Source organism: Lissotriton vulgaris, chromosome 2_1 (assembly GCF_964263255.1).
Source record: "Lissotriton vulgaris chromosome 2_1, aLisVul1.2, whole genome shotgun sequence".
NCBI classification, from domain to species: Eukaryota; Metazoa; Chordata; class Amphibia; order Caudata; family Salamandridae; genus Lissotriton; species Lissotriton vulgaris.
In genome coordinates, this window is record NC_141687.1 from 278,105,387 (window position 1) to 278,123,819 (window position 18,433).

The window sequence follows — 18,433 nt, forward strand, 5'->3', positions numbered from 1 at the left end:
TTTTTGTGTTGGGGGCAGGGAGGGAGGGGCCTTCGGGCTGCTTGAGAACCGACAAAAGGAAATATGCAAAACTGAAAACAATCTCAGCCGCCAACCTAAGTGCCAGCTCGTGCAATAATTAAAATACTTTAGAAATGTAAATTCTATTGTTTTACCCTAAAGGTTAACACACATCCGTTTTGGGACACAAACAACTTAAATAACAAAGAAAATATTTAGCTCAAGTTTATTCCAAATACATGAATATATATATAAATATATATATATATATATATATATATATATACACACACACACACCCACATACATTAGAAATAGTAAAAAATACGCACTGTATCTTAGATATATTTAAATAACAAAGATAATATTTACTTAAATATAAATAGAACATGTATATGTATAAAGAGAGTGTATGTATTTTTTCTATTTCTATTGCTCTGTGATGGAGATAAATATTGGACATAGCTTTAATAGCGCCCTTCGCCTATCAGATCTTCCCTCTGATGTCGAGTGTGTTTTATGCGGGTTCCTCCCCTCCCATCGCCCCATTAATGCATGTCATCAGAAAGCTCATATCTATTTCTCGTGCAGTCTGAGGCCAGAGCTGGAACAGGTTTCTCCTCGGAGCTGCGGCTGCAGTCCCATTCATTCTACTTCTTGGTAGATATTCGTATCTATTCTTTATTTTGCTGGTGTAATATTGCGGTCCAAGCTGTTCCTGCTCCCAGTGTGCGCATCACAGGGCCGGGGAGTCATGGCGCATTAAAGTCCCCTTCAAAGTTAAAGTTGATGACATTCTCGGCCCCTCACCAGGGATCAGGGGCCCTCCAGCATTGCCACTCTCTACTCGGGGCATGCCAGGGGAGCAAGGCCACTCTGCCAGCTTGAAGTGGGGAGCACCGGAGGAGGCCACTCTCCGCTCCAACCGGTAAGATCCGGAGCTAGCTCCTTTCTCAAAGGCTGTCCTATTGCTGCACGTAGATCAACTCTCGTTTCCATTCACTTCTGAAATGCGCGGAATTGTCTGCACGTTAACTGTGGTAAGCTTATGTGTCCTACAACCGGCTCGCGCGCCATCTCTACTGCTGTCAGAACGCAATGTGTCTTTGTGAATGTGTAGGTACGCACCATTTCACCCATCTACCCAAATCCACCCACCCATCCACCCAAACCCACCCATCCACTCCAATCCATCCGGCCATTCATCCATCCGACCTCTCATCGCGGTTACCCACAATGTGCTGTGTCAGATTGAGTTAGAGAGTGTAAACACGGTGCATTAGCATGTGTTTATGTATACATATAAAAACATGAACACTGCAAAGAGTATTTTCTAACAGCGGGATCTTTCTAAAGAACAATGTAAAACTAAAAAGGTAATGTCGAAATAGATTCGATTTGTGACAGAAATGCACGTGGGGTCCACGGGTATACCTATCTATATATGTGTATATCGATATACATCAACCCAATGTAGCAAACATTTTAATTCCGTATCATTGATGAAAAATAAAAAATAAAATATCGTAACGTATGATATATAAATGTACTTTGCCTACTTTCTTCGGACTTCGCGATATATTTAGAAGCGTAGTGATAGCGATTGTGTAATTATAGTTTTGATAAACTTTTCACTGAAAGACCGTCTTCGTTTCGCTAATATGTGTTTATTTGTGCAAACATACACACAGTTACACTTATTTCTACAAGCAACCACAGGGGTAGGTGGGTAAACATGCGAGGTATGGTGTATCTGCACACTACACAGCCACAATTAAATTGCCTTTCTAATGGCAGATAGACCTGGTCTGTAGAGGACAGTAACGCAGAATAAAAAATCCCAAGTGTTGTGTTTGGAAATCAAACAGTTTCCAATTGGATAACTAGAACCGCTCTCCGGCAGTCGGGAGCGACCATATAATTGAGATTTTGCCGGTGGGTACATAATAAATACATGATCTTTGTCGGTTACTTCATGGTTTGCAAGAAATATTTTAAATGACTCCCATATAGCTGCATAATTGATCCGCAGCTAGGGATAGGGTGCAGAATCCTCGCTGCAGAACAAACTGTTACAAGCCTCCAGGGGATGTTCAGTGAGATGTTTTACCAGAAGAAGAACAACAACAATAAAAAAAACAATGCTACGGATACTAGTTCATCCTATTACAATAACTAAAATATTCCAGCAACTTCCAATGTCAACAATATAATTATTAATATTATTATTGCCATCTGGATGGATTTTTTTTGTCGTGTGTAACTCACTGGTCTCTGCCCGCCAAAAGATTAAGAAATCTATAACAACTGGACAAATGGACACGAAACAGTTATTGGAAGTAGCTGACAAATGGCACTTGAAAATGTCACTTCAGGATGCATTTTTCCAAATATAAATGTGTGCATGTGTGTGTGAGTAAACATACAGACATCCAGTTTTATTGTTACCTGTTTATGCATGTATGCTCCTATGATGCTGCCGAGAATAAATAAACCCAAGCTCACCACGAATTACTAGACCATAATACACTTGCGTGAACTCATTCTAATAATTACACCCACCTTCTGTTAACCTTATCCACCACCAGAAACTGGAGGTAATGCTTCAGTTAACACAAGGCTAACACATCAGCCAACAATTGAATAAAAGTAATTAATAACCACTGGGTTAACCACTATCTTTGGGCTACGAAGTAGCGCAAAGCACTTCAGTGCCTCCTCAGGGGTGATACGTTCTGAATAAATCCAATTATAATATATATTCCACATTATTTAAGAGAAATAATACTCAGGCTCACCATTTGTCGAAGTCCATAACTCACTGGAATGATGTAAAATCTGTAAATCACGGCAAAATAATTAATTTGAACACCATTACGTGTGTAAATAATAGGTTATGAAACCACAGCATGTTTCATGGTGTTGCCCGAACATCTGTGCTTAGGATACGAGTCTTCCTTGAGTGTATATATGAACAACATACCCTGCAATACGTTAGCGGTGGAAATCTGTTGCTGCAGTGTTCAACAGCCCACCTCCACTCTTGTGAGCTGACTATCCGCAGTCTAAAAAGCACCAAAACTTTGTCTTAAGTTTAGGCGGACCACTTTAATGAGGCTGAAACAGAATTGCACTTTCCATGTATTCATGTTTTTGTCTGAGGCTCCTAATGTTTGAACAATATTTCACTGCGGCCTGACATGAAAATCAGGAGTAGCTTTAATTGCACTATAAATGAAGGTTTAATCACCCCGAAGGACTTGAAATAAGGCAGGAAATGACCTATGAACCAACTTTTCTAAAATAATGGAGGGGATGTAGTCTAGTGGTGAAGTGGTCGCCCTTGTAACTTGAAAACCTGGATTCTTGGCAAAGAAATGTGTGATTCCAGACAACCACTTTATCACCCAGCGTTATGTACACATATAAGAAACAGTGTGGTGGGATTTGTAATAGTGTCCAATTTTCATGTTCCCAACTGCTCTTCATCACATGCTGGTGTCTGAATTATTGTATGCCACTATATCGAAGTCAACAATATCGACCTACAATAATATTGTATAAAATTATCATTCTTAACTCTGCCTATACCTGCTTCAGAACCAAATACAAGCGGAACATAGAATAGTAATTACGTATTTAGTTTGCAACGTAGTGATAAGCCAAGGCGATGTGTTGGATAAGATATTGTTGCCATGCAATATACCGCATGCCCTATAAAGACCCACAACCTCATGAATTTGTCACAACTGTGGCCCAAAAGTCCTACTGTTATATATACAAGATCCCATTGAAATCCTCCCCGTGAAATATGGAGCTCAAAAGAACTGCCTTTTGTTCCTTGTATAAAAATATAGAGAAGTGAGACTTCAGCTTCGGTGTATCCTGTAAGTTTGTCATACAAATTATAAATATCATTAACAGAAGATATAAAGCATGTCTCTGTACCAATCTTTAGGCACTTGTGCACACACACACTTTCAATTTATTTAAAACTCATATGTATGGGGAAGTACAAATGGAATACACCATTTGAATCCTCTATAAAGCCCTTTTCCTTAGAAAAGAAGTCTGGGAAATATGTTACCCGGGGTTTCTGTGCGGAGTCCAAGAATGACTCCGTTCCTATTTGTTTTAAAACGCTTCGCCTGTTACATTCTAAACATGTTTTGTTAAAAAAAATTACAAATAAGGAAAAACAATGCGTGTTTAAAATGTGTTGATTTTCTACAACAGCCTCTATACCTTTCTGGTGGACTGTATTTGTATTGGTTTTATTTCAGGAGTTATCTAGTACTCTGGGCCACTTACAGTTTTTTCCAAGCTAGTTTGTTGAAAGCAGCCTGTATGCAATATAATGCAATTACATATTTTAAACTAATTGAAAACACACACACACACACACTGACATAACCGCAGTTTAATTGAGAAAAAACTATTTCGCTGCCCACAATGTACTGCTATGTAGACATGGTTGAGAGTCTCAGGTCCATGTTTTAATTGAAAGGGTTTGATTACTCTGTGCCTAGTGTAAAATAAATAACATTTCTGAAACACCACTGTCAGATTCACATTTAGTGCAGTTATTTAGGGCTTACTTTTATATCAGTGGTACTAACAAAAAAGTTTAAGAAAACATATAACAATATCCACTTGTGCGACATTTGACAGGCGTTCCCAAATTATTACCTTATGCATGCCTTAACAGTTCTTGGCACTGACTGAATAAGTGGCTTTGTTTGATAATATAGAGACCACTCACACATAAAATATTTTCACATTGTTCAGACAACAATACAAAGTAACATTTTCAATTTGTAGCATTAACCTTTGGGCCTTCACCTAAAAATAAATTGTCCTTCATATCACTTATGAAGAAAAGGAGCCTCTCGTCCCATTTTTGCCATTGTGTTTTACTATTCTGCGGACTGTTGCTAATTCAAATATCATCAGAGCATGATGTTGCCCGCCTCCCTCCAGGGCCTGGGTGGCCTTAAGACAGCACCCCAAAGAGCTGAGGTTTCATTCCAGACACCCAGATCCGGCAGGCTAACTATAGTGCAATCTGCACGGATAAGTCCAAGGAACGGCTGACTACCAGTCTCAGATCCGGCACCAATTCACCTTGTTAGTTTGTAACACAAGGAATCCCTATTTGAAGTTGCAAAACCACAGCAACGGAAGACGGCTTTGACTAGGACACATATACCAAGGAAGAAACATGCCAAGCTGAGGTTTTCTATGCTGTTAGCATTAATGCTGGAATAATTAAGGGGATGTTATTTTGTTTCTGGCATAGTTTCCTAGGGTGACCACCTCATCCCATGGCATTCCAGGTACTGTTTATGGTCCTGAAAGTTGCACCCACTAAACATTGTGATCAAGTGTGCCCCTCTAAAGAGTACAATGAAAGAAACCAAGACTGCAGCACTCAGAATGCAACAGGTTGACCCACAAAAGCCAAGGGCAGGAAGGAAACTATGGCCCTCACTTAGCGATTAGCAGGTGGGCCGCTGTCCGCTGGGGAGCAAAGGTAATGCCTCTGCTGCCCTGGCTGGAGTTGCGCATTTAGAGTTCTCAATGCTTTCAAAGAAGCCGGTATTGCCGTGTTTCATGTGGCCACTCAACAAACTTTTTTTGTTTTATAAAAAACAAACTCTCAAAGCAGGACTTTGCTTTAAAAAAAAAAAACGACTCCTATGGAAGTTTCCTCCTAGGGAATGGGTGTATTTTTTCCTCTGGTGGTCCCAAACAGAAAAAAGGTACATCAGAAAGTTAGCAGATGGATTGAGGTACTTACACCAACAGACTCTCGGTGCAAGGTTTCCACCGAGGGAGCCATGATGTTATGATGTTGTACCCGACTCTAAACAGAGCGGCAGAACATCACTTAGGTAGACTGGGTACTCTGCTACGTTTGTGCAAGAGTACCTGGTCTGCCAAACTCTAAATGAGGACCTATGTGCATGATGACATGGAGTGAAGTGGACGTGGAATCTTATATCAATTATGGGAACCTTGACTGTGGAGGAAACCAATGCTCTTGCTATCTAGTTGCTAACGAACAAAATGCTTATAGATTCATGCAGAAAAATATGTGCCCTCCCACGAGAATATAATTTACATATCAGACTGACACCACCCCAAGCTCATTCCATCCTTTGTCTCCAATGAGACATACTGTGGAAGCCGAAGAGGTGGGACAAACATACACCAAATTAAATCATTTCCTAGTTCTTAAGCAATGCGTAGTTTAGGTGATATTGATAAAAGATACCAGTTTACAGTACCTGACAAATCGAGGTGTTCAACAATAACTCTTGATCCCATCATCAACCTAGCCTAGCCCGGTTGCTCTGGGCTACTATGTCAGCATGGCATTATCATATCAATTAACATAGCATACGTGCTATACTATGCCAATTGGTTTTAAACAACTTGGAATAGTTTATGGTGACGGTGAAAGGTTTTAAAGAAATGTTGACACGATTTATCTATTTTAAATGTTTTTATCTTTTTGTTGCAGTAGAAGAATGGTTTATTTTGTGCTTTTATGGTTTACGATTATTGGCCAAATAAAGATACTTTGATTGACTGATTGGTTGACTATGCCATGAAATGACAGGGCATATCGTAACATAACATAACACAACACATAACTGAACGCATATGTTGAAAGCTGTGGCTGGGTAGATGGACAAGTGTTTACTTGTTATGAGACTTTGGACCCAGTTGGCAACTGGCTAGAAAAATGAATGGATAGCTAGATTTTCGTCACTTTGAACTATGTTAAATTATTATATGTTATTTATTAGGGGTCTTTGTTTGAGGAAGGGTGTCATGGAGGTAAGAAGCAACATACAATGTCTTGCTTACATTGGCAACACACCTGCGTGACTAGAGTAACCTCAGATGGAACCGTGTGAAGAGCCATGCTTTCAGTGCACGTCCAAAGAATAGTGGTCTTCTAGTAGATACATTTCCAACTGGAGGGCATTCCAGCTTTGCACCGCCTGTGTAGCTGACGTCCTTCTACCTAAGTGGGATAGTCAGAAAGTGACAGCCTCAGCTGTCTTTGTGTAACAGACTTTTCCCTTTGCAAGATGTAGCCGACGCAGTGCTCAAAAGAGAAAACAATATTTACAAATACATATACATGAAGACATCCTCGGAGCCTTGTCTACGAGTACAGCATGCAGGGCGGCTAATAGTGCAGGGGATGTGCCTACGGCTCATGGATTGTTCGGGTGACTCTGGGCCGCTTGCTAACGAAATACTGACATTTGTTTTATACAGAGTATTGAATATTAATAATATTACTACGGAATTGTTGTCAGAGGCACAACCAAAATCACATAGGGCCCGATTCACAGAACTAACTTAAGACAAAATACTAAACTTACTACCATTTTGGTATTCACAGAAGGCACTTACTCATTTCGGTATTCACAGAAGTTAGGAGTCCTAACTTTAGGACTCCTAAATGCCTTCTGTGAATACCGAAAGTCTTAAAATTAGGATTTTTCTCAGTTTAGTAGTAGTAAAGTTAGGACTCCTAACTTTAGGACTCCTAAATGCCTTTTGTGAATACCGAAAGTCTTAAAATTAGGATTTTTCTCAATTTAGTAGTAGTAAAGTTAGGACTCCTAACTTTAGGACTCCTAAATGCCTTCTGTGAATACCGAAAGTCTTAAAATTAGGATTTTTCTCAGTTTAGTAGTAGTAAAGTTAGGACTCCTAACTTTAGGACTTCTAAATGCCTTCTGTGAATACAGAAAGTCTTAAAATTAGGATTTGTCTCAACTTTACTACCACTAAACTGAGAAAAATCCTAATTTTAAGACTTTCGGTATTCACAGAAGGCATTTAGGAGTCCTAAAGTTAGGAGTCCTAACTTTACTACTCAGAAACTGAGAAAAATCCTAATTTTAAGACTTCCGGCATTCACAGAAGGCATTTAGGAGTCCTAAAGTTAGGACTCCTAACTTCTGTGAATACCGAAATGAGTAAGTGTCTTCTGTGAATACCAAAATGAGTAAGTGCCTTCTGTGAATGCGAAAATGATAGTAAGTTTAGGATTTTGTCTTAAGTTAGTTCTGTGAATCGGGCCCTAAGTGGCTGATGGGTCAGATGATTTGGTCCGGATGAGAACCCTTTACTTGTACGGGGTCGAAACGTTGACAAACGCACCCTTCCCGATTTATCAATTAACTATAATGTCATTTACATGAATTATATTAATGAAACATTCATTGTCAACCTTTTTACCACAAGATCAGCAAAAGCGGAAGTACCCCATGTACAGCAACATCATTACCAATCATCTACAATGAACACATGAAGGTTAATAGCCAAGTAGGTCACAACAATAGACAATGAACACGTCATAGTCAACCACTCTCACTAGCTACTCCTCAATTAATCAACATTATATATATGCTGTCAATATGAAAATTATGCTTATGAAGGAATAAAAGTTGGCATATTACAATCTTTCACTCCTTTCATACTTGAATGAATTATGATACAATTGTTAAATAGTAGGCTTTCATCACACAATTTTTAATGAATTTTATGTTGTTCTTGTGTTCTAAGTGTGATGACTTCTTGTCCCCTTGTGTCTTTTGTTATTAAATTCTACATATTTATTTAAATAAAGAAACATATAGTAACTATTTACGCCACTTGCCATATCCTGGAAGACCAGGTTATACTTTACTGCGATAGAACCTTGTTCAAAACGCGGTAATTCTTTTATTTTTATAGGTTCACAGATGTCAAAATACTTATCCCCCTTTGGATCCTCTTAATCATTACCAGTGCAATTAAGAATGTCGTTTTTAGGTATACAGCACGGCTAATCATGCTTTTTAGATATACACTGCAACACTACATGCCTTCTATTTCCTTAGGTAATGTGTTTTGCTTGTTTATGCAGATGGGTCGTCGGCATTTATCTGTTCTTGTTCAAATGCTGCGGAACAAACTATGGGGGCACTGAGATTTGCTTTGCAGTCTTCACAGTCTGATCTCATTCTCTTATTTCTCGCCATTATACCTTACTACCTCGTTGCCACATTGAGCTCAGCAGAGCTAGTACCCACTTAACCTTCTACACAAACTGAAACACACATATACGCTCAACTACGCAATTACCCAAATGAACTGACAAAAGGATACTTAATAGATCATAGCAAGAATATTAATGGGATGGTTTGATAGATAACTCAAGTGATGAAGCAGATGAGGTAGTCGAAGATATCCTTAAAATCCCACTCGGGAAGTACACGTTTTATTAACTGTGAGGCTTGTCTGAGATTTAGCAGTTTCTTGTCCACAGAAACTAAACATAAGTTCTGTGACCAACGAGGTCTATTTGATCCTCTTTTTAAGACAAACATTGAAATAGCAAAATCCATAAATCAATACAAATGTGATTGCCTGTATGTATAAGTGAACCTACAGTGGATTTACTGTGTTGTGCACACATAATACATGTATTTTTTCTATGTTCTACAATAAAACAAACATGCATTTCTGCATTAGAGAAAACACTCAGTAGATCAATTTTCTGTGCGAAGTCCTCCTAGTTAATATTACAAGCTTTTGCTATCTAACTATACACACGTGCATTTACTATCACTGTGTGTGTGCGCGCACACGCCCCACAGAGAATTTTTTTTTATCGGGGCAAAATTTAAAGTTGATGTAGTTTCAAATACTTATTTATTGTCTGAACCTGGAGCATACTGGTCTATTGCCCCGCTTGGGTCAGTTAATCAGTTTCATCCCTTTTAAGGACTTCTTCAGAGGTGTGGACATTTGATATTCAATCGAGTTTGCATCTCTGTGCAGGCTCACGTTTTTACAAATGAAATGGCAGGAATGGACCTCGCTTTTAAAGAGGGCGAACTAGGATAACGTTCTACACTGCAAGTGAAAGACCATCTTCTCTCAGCCTTCATGGATCCAGTACACAATTTAATTGTTGCTGTGGGGATCTCTCACTAGGACCTCAAATGGTGTTAACTCCACAGTTGGGACGTTATTGAGTCTGAAGTCTTAGGTACTTACAATCACCTCATGTCACTATCAGTATCAGAGGCAAGACTTGCTGGTTGAGCATCTTTTGATACCGGATGTGGTGCTTGGGTGCCTTTCGCTTGTACAGATTTGTTGAAAATGTGTATATTGAGTTCCCTTATGTGAATATAATATAATCAGCTCATGCTTAAGACTGGATGCTATCGGACTCCACCTCTTTGTTTGTGCGCTTGAGTTGGTGTACATGTCTGGAACAGCTGAACAGAGTGTTTCTGGTTGAACGTCAGAATATTGTAGTCAGAAATATTGTCTGACATAAATAAGGTGTCCTAAAAATTGTTTTACAAAAATGCCATACAATTGGGTGTAGATTTACTATTACTAAGTCCAATGGGACAATAACTTTGTGAACAGTATTTAGGAAATGCTTTTTCTGCAGACAACAGTCTGACCACGACATCCTGATATAACTGTGTTTGTCCTTTACAGTAGAGTCTAGTGTATAGAAACCAGACCGATTATGAGTGCTTGTGACAGAATGAAAACTATGAACTAAGGTGACCAAAGAGGTTTGCGAGGCAACATATTCTGACTCTAATGCTCAAGGGATGGATTATTGGCAAAAAAAATGGAAGTCCCACTTGGCAAAAGACACTTTTGCCAATCTGCGAGTCAATCTGCGCTATTTAGTTATCCCAATAAATAAGTAAAATAATGCATCACCTCATCTATGAAAGAGGGAGAAGTCGGGCTGGCGAAATACTTGTACAATCATTAGGCTCCATTGTCAATTTCAAGAAAGAGTTCCAAGTATAGCATCTGTTGTGGGGTTTTTGAAGTAAACACCTACTCATAGTAAAGTGAGCCAAGAATACCTTTTATTTAGCCCCTTGGGGTGACAAACCAAATAGTGATGTGCTTTGATCACAATGTGCTTTCAATCAAAATCCTTTAGATGTACACCCGCTGCCTCTTGGCTAGGTCTGTCCTGTACGAAAATGACAAAAATACATCTCAGGAACCATCATCATGGAATACCTTGGCCACACATTTTCTGACCAAAATCCCCTCTTTATGGCCCTCAAGTGGGGTAGGAGACTTGCACTGATCTCCAAGTGGAGACTCCACATTCCACACCTGAATGGCATTGCCTTCCGAGACCCTCCAGCAGATATGATTAGGGAATACTATACTCTGAATCACCACACAACACCTGGAGTAGAAAGTGCATGGGAGTGACCTCTTACCCTCTGGGCAGGTCACCCCACGCACCGCGCACACTCTCTGCGAGTGAGCCCAGGTTCCAATCCTGCCGAGTGCCGCCGCTGCCCGCAGCTGTGCTCCTGGTCTGCTGGAGTGGTAGTTCCTCTGCTGCGCTGCTGTAATCTACGTCGCTTGTGTCAGCGTTGCTCCCCGTTGTATTGTATTGTATTTTCCATCGTTATTCTCCCTGCGTTGCCCCCTGCTTTAAGTAACTTTGTTTTGTACCTTTTTGTACCTTTTCTGCTGTCCGCTTGTTGTGCCCTCTGATTTTCGTTGTTCCCCCTCCAGCCCCGGTCGCGTTTCCCGCCCGCTCCCCGCCGCTGCCCCCCTGCGGCCCGCCCCCCTTCCCTCTCTCTCCCTTCCCATTCGCCGCCCCGCTCCCTCCTCCCAGCTGCTCCTCCCTCCCACTGGGCAATATAGCGCAGAGTGCACGCAGTGGTGGGCAGTGACCTCTGACCCTCTGGGCCGGTCACCCCACGCACCGCGCACACTCTTTGCGAGTGAGCCCAGGTTCCAATCCTGCCGAGTGCCGCCGCTGCCCGCAGCTGTGCTCCTGGTCTGCTGCAGCGGTAGTTCCTCTGCTGCGTTGCTGTAATCTACGTTGCTTGTGTCAGCGTTGCTCCCCGTTGTATTGTATTGTATTTTCCATCGTTTTTCTCCCTGCGTTGCCCCCTGCTCTAAGTAACTTTGTTTTGTACCTTTTTGTACCTTTTCTACTGTCCACTTGTTATGCCCTCTGATTTTCGTTGTTCCCCCTCGTTTGTTCCCCCTCCAACCCCGGTCGCGTTTCCCGCCCGCTCCCCGCCGCTGCCCCCCTGCGGCCCGCCCCCCTTCCCTCTCTCTCGCTTCCCATTCGCCGCCCCACTCCTGCCTCCCAGCTGCTCCTCCCTCGCTCCGCCCCCCCCCCCCACGTTCCTCATATGGCAGAGTGGCAAACGTGCAGCGTTGACGGGCAGCGGGCGCGCCCCAAGCGCGCCGAAGGCACGCCAAAGGTAAGCCCGTCTGCGCCCGTCCGCGCCTGGCCCGCGCCCAGCGCCAGGACTCCCGGCCCCCGCAGACACCAGCCCTCCCGCCGGACCTACGACGCCACCGAACTCAACGCACTCAACACCGGCTGGATCCCGGGATGCTACCGTGCCACCCCGAGACGCACCCACGGACCCTTCAGTTGCCACTCCTGCAAGTACACCTGCATCCGGACCTGCACTGCACCAGCTCCCACCAAGCAGACCACCAGCAACAACCACCTGAAGTGCATCCTGATCAACACCTGCTCCGTCCACAGACAGGCCGTCCAACTCTGGAACCTGCTCGACACAACATCACCAGACGTCGCCTTCCTCACGGAGACCTGGATGAACGCCTCCTCGGCGCCTGACATCACCATCGCCATCCTGGACGGATACAAGATCACCCGGAGGGACCGCGTCAACCAGACTGGAGGAGGCATCGTCCACAAGAACACCATCCGCATCACGACCAACTCCGACGACACCCTCACAGCCGCCGAACACCTGCACTTCCAGATCCACACCAACCCCAAGACCACCCTCAGAGGCACCCTCATCTACAGACCCCCGGGATCACGCACACAATTCAGCGAAGACATCGCAGACTTCATCAGCCCGCACGCCCTCCCCTCCACTGACTACATCCTCCTCGGGGACCTCAACTTTCACCTGGAGAACAACAACGACCACAACACCACCACCCTGCTGGACAACCTCGCCAACCTCGGTCTCAAGCAGATGGTGACCACCCCCACCCACTACGCCGGACACACGCTCAACCCCGTCTTCTCATCCAGCAAGAACATCGCCTTCAGCCACGCCACCGGACTCCACTGGACGGACCACAGCTGCATCCACTTCAGCTTCAGAAAGAACACGATCCACCACCACCAACAACAGGTTGCACGCAGAAACTGGAACAAGATCACGCCCGACCAGCTCGCCGCATCCCTGAGCCAGGACCCCCCCGCCAGCTCAGCGAACGCCAGCCAGGCCGCCAACAACCTCACGAAGTGGATCAGCAACTGCGCAGACGACCTCGCCCCGCTGAGGACCCCGCCAAGCAGACCCGGCAGCAAGAAAGCCCCATGGTTCACCGACGAACTCAAGATCTCCAAGAAGAACTGCCGAGCCCTCGAGAAAGCCTGGCGCAGAGACCCAACACCAGACAAAATGACCACCCTCAAGCTCGCCACCCGAAAACACCACCAACTGATCCACACCACCAAGAAAACTGCATTCAAGGAACGACTGGACAACAACGCACACAACAGCAAGGAACTCTTTAACATCGTCAAAGAGCTCTCCAACCCCAACGCCGGAACCAACGACATCACCCCATCACAAGACCTCTGCAACTCCCTCGCCTCCTACTTCCACAACAAGATTGCAGACATACACAACAGCTTCAGTACACAACGACGCACCCCACGAACGCACCAACGCCCCCCACCACCACCCTCCGGGCCTGGACCCCGATCTGCACCGAAGACACCATCCGCAAGATGAACTCCATCCACTCCGGATCCCCTACCGACCCCTGCCCCTCCCACGTCTTCAACAAGGCCGACGCCGTCATCGCACCCCACCTGCGGGACATCATCAACACCTCCTTCGACACCGCTACCTGCCCGGAGAGCTGGAAGCACGCCAAACTCAGCGCCCTACTGAAGAAACCATCAGCGGACCCCACCGAACTCAAAAAGTACCGCCCCATCTCGCTCCTCCCATTTCCGGCCAAAGTCATCGAGAAGACCGTCAACAAGCAGCTGGCAGCCTTCCTCGAGATGAACGGATCCCTCGACCTCTCGCAGTCTGGCTTCCGGGCCAACCACAGCACCGAGACCGCCCTCATCGCAGCCACCGATGACATCCGAGCCCTGCTCGACAACAGAGAAACAGCGGCCCTCATCCTCCTGGACCTCTCCGCGGCGTTCAACACTGTCTGCCACCGCACCCTAGTGCAGCGCCTCAGCAACGTCGGAATCCAGGAGAAGGCACTAGAATGGATCATCTCCTTCCTCGCCGGAAGGACACCGAGAGTCCGCCTCCCCCGTTCAGATCAGAAGCCACCGAAGTCATCTGCGGCGTCCCTCAAGGCTCCTCGCTCAGCCCCACCCTCTTTAATGTCTACATGAGCCCCCTTGCGGCCATCGCACGCCAACACAACCTCAACATCATCTCCTACGCCAACGACACCCAGCTGTTCCTCTCCCTCACCAACGACCCCGCCACCGCCAGAGCCAACCTACACGAAGGGATGAAAGACGTAGCCGAGTGGATGATGAACAGCCGCCTGAAACTGAACTCAGACAAGACGGAAGTCCTCATCCTGGGATCATCACCCTCCACCTGGGACGACTCCTGGTGGCCCCCCGCCCTGGGCAGCACACCCAAACCAACAGACCATGCACGCAACCTGGGCTTCGTCCTGGACTCCTCCCTCTCCATGATCAGACAAGTCAACGCCGTCTCCTCGTCGTGCTTCAACATCCTGCGCATGCTACGTAAGATCTTCCGGTGGATCCCCACGGAGACCAGGAAGACGATCACCCAGGCCCTCGTCACCAGCCGACTGGACTACGGCAACGCCCTCTACGCCGGAACCACCGCCAAGCTCCAGAAGAGACTCCAACGGATCCAGAACGCCTCAGCAAGACTCATCCTCGACATCCCCCGACACAGCCACATCTCCGGACACCTGAGAGACCTGCACTGGCTCCCGGTCAACAAGAGAATCACCTTCCGTCTCCTCACCCACGCACACAAAGCCCTACACAACCAAGGCCCAAGATACCTCAACAGCCGCCTCAACTTCTACACCCCCACACGCCAGCTCCAATCGACCAGCCACGCCCTAGCCGCCGTCCCCCGCATCCTAAGAGCCACCGCAGGAGGAAGGTCCTTCTCCTACCTGGCGGCCAAGACTTGGAACACCCTCCTGACCCACCTCCGCCTGACCCAGGACCACCTCACCTTCAGGAAGCAGCTCAAGACCTGGCTGTTCGAGCAGTAGCGGACCCCCCTCCCCAAGCGCCTTGAGACCCCCCGGGTGAGTAGTGCGCTATATAAATGCATTGATTGATTGATTGGAGGCCTCTTAAATGGTGGTGTGGGGACACTGCTTAAGTCAAGTCGTGGGAGTTACGAAAACACTTGAAAGGGAATTAACAACCCTAGAAACTTGTGTCCACATTGGAAAATGAACTATCGCGTAATCCACAGGTGAAATTCCTGTCCGTTGATTGAAAGGAAGAAATTATGACATATCAGCGGGAGAGGTGTGGCGCCGCGGCCAGGGCGACTGACGCTGGAATCTGGGGATCACAGTTCGATCCCCGGCTCCGGCGGCAGGTTAGCCCAGCACCATGTGACTCTGGGCAATAGCTTGCCTAATCTTCCCAACGGCCCCCAGCGCCTAGAGACCCTCACCGGTGATTGTTTGCGCTTTACAAATGTGGATTATTATTATTATTATTATCAGAGAGACGGCATTTTCTAACATATAGGGGGCTTCTTGGTTTGAACCATATCGAGGGAGGTAGAGAAGGCAGGTTGTTGGCTCAGCGTGTGAAAGGGAGAACAGATTGAAGCCTATTGTGCATATTAGAGATATTAATGGATCTGTAATGTATACTCAACAAATACTTCAGAAGATTCACAAGAGGTGGTACGATGTCCGATGTCCGTTCCTGCACAAAGGAAAAGGTCGCAACACTACTGAGTGAATCCTGTGAGACAGGAGGCCGACCCTCTACTGCACCCCCACCCACGACACTGGAGGCAATGGTGGGGACCACACTGGTGCGAGAGGCTGGAGTTGGATTTGCCACCCTCGGCACATCTGCACCTGTACCCTCGCAAAGTAAGTGCTAAACTTTAATTATGGCAACATTTCTGGACATGAATTTGGTGTCCTCATGCATGTAAAATAAATGTAGACAGATCTGGGTGGGATCCTTCAATGTCCAAAATATCCCAAATGATGCACTATGGGAATTGTAGTCATAGACAGAAACAGTGTAGTCGGTGTCAGAGTAATTTTATACAACTAATAAGAATGTGTTTCACACGTAACGTTTTTAATGGTATCTCCATTATGCAATTAGATGCACCCCGGGAAGACATTGAAGGCCCAAAAGAGGAGAGTGAAGAACATGCACGGTTGGAGGAAGAAAAGACAGTAGTGCTTGATAGCCTGCCCACTACATCTCATGGCCACTCCAGCAGTGCGTCCCCACTGCCAGTATTACTACAAGGGGAGGATGCCATACAGCCACCGAATCCAAACATGCAGCAACTATCATGTCCCAATACTAGCGCTTTACTCTGCATGACATTAGGCGTCGCCATATGTGGCAGGTTTCTGGGTCTCAGAGGACTGCCAAACAACAGGCAGTGTATGGTGGGCTTAAGGCATCGATGCTACAGGTTCACCGCTTGCAGCACAAATAGACGAGAATGGTTGTTAGAATTGGGGGTCTCTAGTTGGCACAGGTAGGTACTTGTGACAAATAGAGACCCTCTCCTCTAGTCAGAGTAAGGGGTATTACACTCCCAAAATAATCCCTGCTCACCCTCTAGGTGGCGTGGCGCAAGCAGTCAAGACTTATTTCAGAGGCGGTGTAAGTTAAGCATTTATGACCACATACAGTAACCCAGTGACAACTCTACAAATGGACTACACACAGGTTTTATATAAAAAATAAGTTATACTTTATAGAGAGTTACCACAAGACCAATAAACGACAAAAGGAATCCACAGTACTATTAGCTTTCAAGAGTTCTGGTTAAAAAGGCTTAAATCAAGGTTCTGTGCGAGTCGGTAGCCCGGGCGGACTACAGCATCTTTGAAACTAACAGAGTCTAGGCGTCGATCAGTCCGTACAGTGGTGCGAGTCGGGCGGTGCGTCGCAAAGCGTGCAAGGCGGTGCCCAACTCCGGTGCGGTCACAGGACTCGAAATCAGCAGCAGTGACCGCGTCGGTCAGACCAGTTCGATTCGGTGTAGCGAGGCGTTGCACATCGCAGTGTCCTTCCAGTCGCGGTGCAGGCTACGGCTCGTTGACGGAGTAGGTGAGCGCAGAGCTTGCGTTGTTCGAGGCGGACGTTGCTTGATGCAGTGCCTACAGGACACCGGGCCGGTCATGAGAGTCAGTCACAGCTCCCTGCCTCTGTAGCTACTTGTTTCCAGCAGCAGTTCACAAAGGATGGTGAAGTCCACTGGTCCTGGGACTTCGGTCAGGGGGCAAGCTCTCTTCCAAGCTCTTGGAGATCTTTGCACAAGTTGAAAGAAAAGTCCACAAAGTTCTTTCTGCAGGCCAATCCCCCAAGCAGCACTTCAGCTTGGGAATAGTCTCTCCTCAGTTTCTTCAGGTTCCTTCTCCTCAGCAGAGGTTTCGTCTTGTAAGTCCAGAAGTGATCTAATTTCATGGGATCAGGGTCCCAATACTTAAACCCCAAAATCCTTTGTTCTCTGAGGGGAGAGGGGCCTGTGCCCAGTTCGAGCCAGTTCTGAAGCACTCTGTTTTCCAGACTTCTCCTTCCCTTTCACAGCGCAGGGCAGGCACATCAGACGCCCCACAGGAGATGGAGCCAGCATTGTGGAAGGCAAGTACAGTCTTGGAGCACTTTGTTGACATTCTTCCTTCTCTTCTTTCAGTGTGCAGGGCAGAGACATCAGACGCACCACAGGGGGTGGAGCCAGCACTGTGGGTGGTGGGGGTGCGGGGGGGGCACAGTCCTATTCAGGTCCCAGGTGCAACTCCTCCCTCCCATCTAGATGCAGATCTCCTTATTCACCACCCGGCTGCCCCAGCCTGTCTCTTGGAATCCCCCAGCCCTGTCACTCACAAATCCAGACGAAGGAATACACAACCTCGCAGAGGCAGGCTTAAATGGTTAGGAAAGCAAATACCTACTTTCTAAAAGTGGTATTTGCAAACCCAGAATATTAAAATAAACTTCACTAAAAGATGTATTTTATTATTCTGAGTCCAGGCATACTAAGCTCGAATTTCTACTATGTTCTCTGAGTCTGCTAGGATTATAAACATGTAATAATCTAGCAGCCCATTCTGGCCTATTGAGAACAGGTAGCCTTGCAATAGTGAAAAA

At 45.6% G+C, this 18,433-nt stretch overlaps 1 protein-coding gene across 3 annotated transcripts in view; it reads left to right on the plus strand.

The window, feature by feature from the left end:
- Positions 1 to 603: 603 nt before the first annotated feature.
- TBX4 (T-box transcription factor 4) overlaps positions 604 to 18,433 on the plus strand; it is a 706,415-nt gene continuing 688,585 nt past the window's right edge. The window contains exon 1 of one of the 3 annotated variants that reach the window (XM_086954928.1): positions 604 to 928. Coding sequence is in view for 1 of the 3 variants with exons in the window: in XM_086954927.1 (XP_086811053.1) it covers positions 1,011 to 1,040 (30 nt within the window). In the remaining 2 variants the exon portion in view is untranslated. Of the gene's footprint in view, positions 1,041 to 18,433 lie in introns of all 3 variants that reach the window. The other 2 variants (XM_086954931.1, XM_086954927.1) reach the window with 2 other exon arrangements.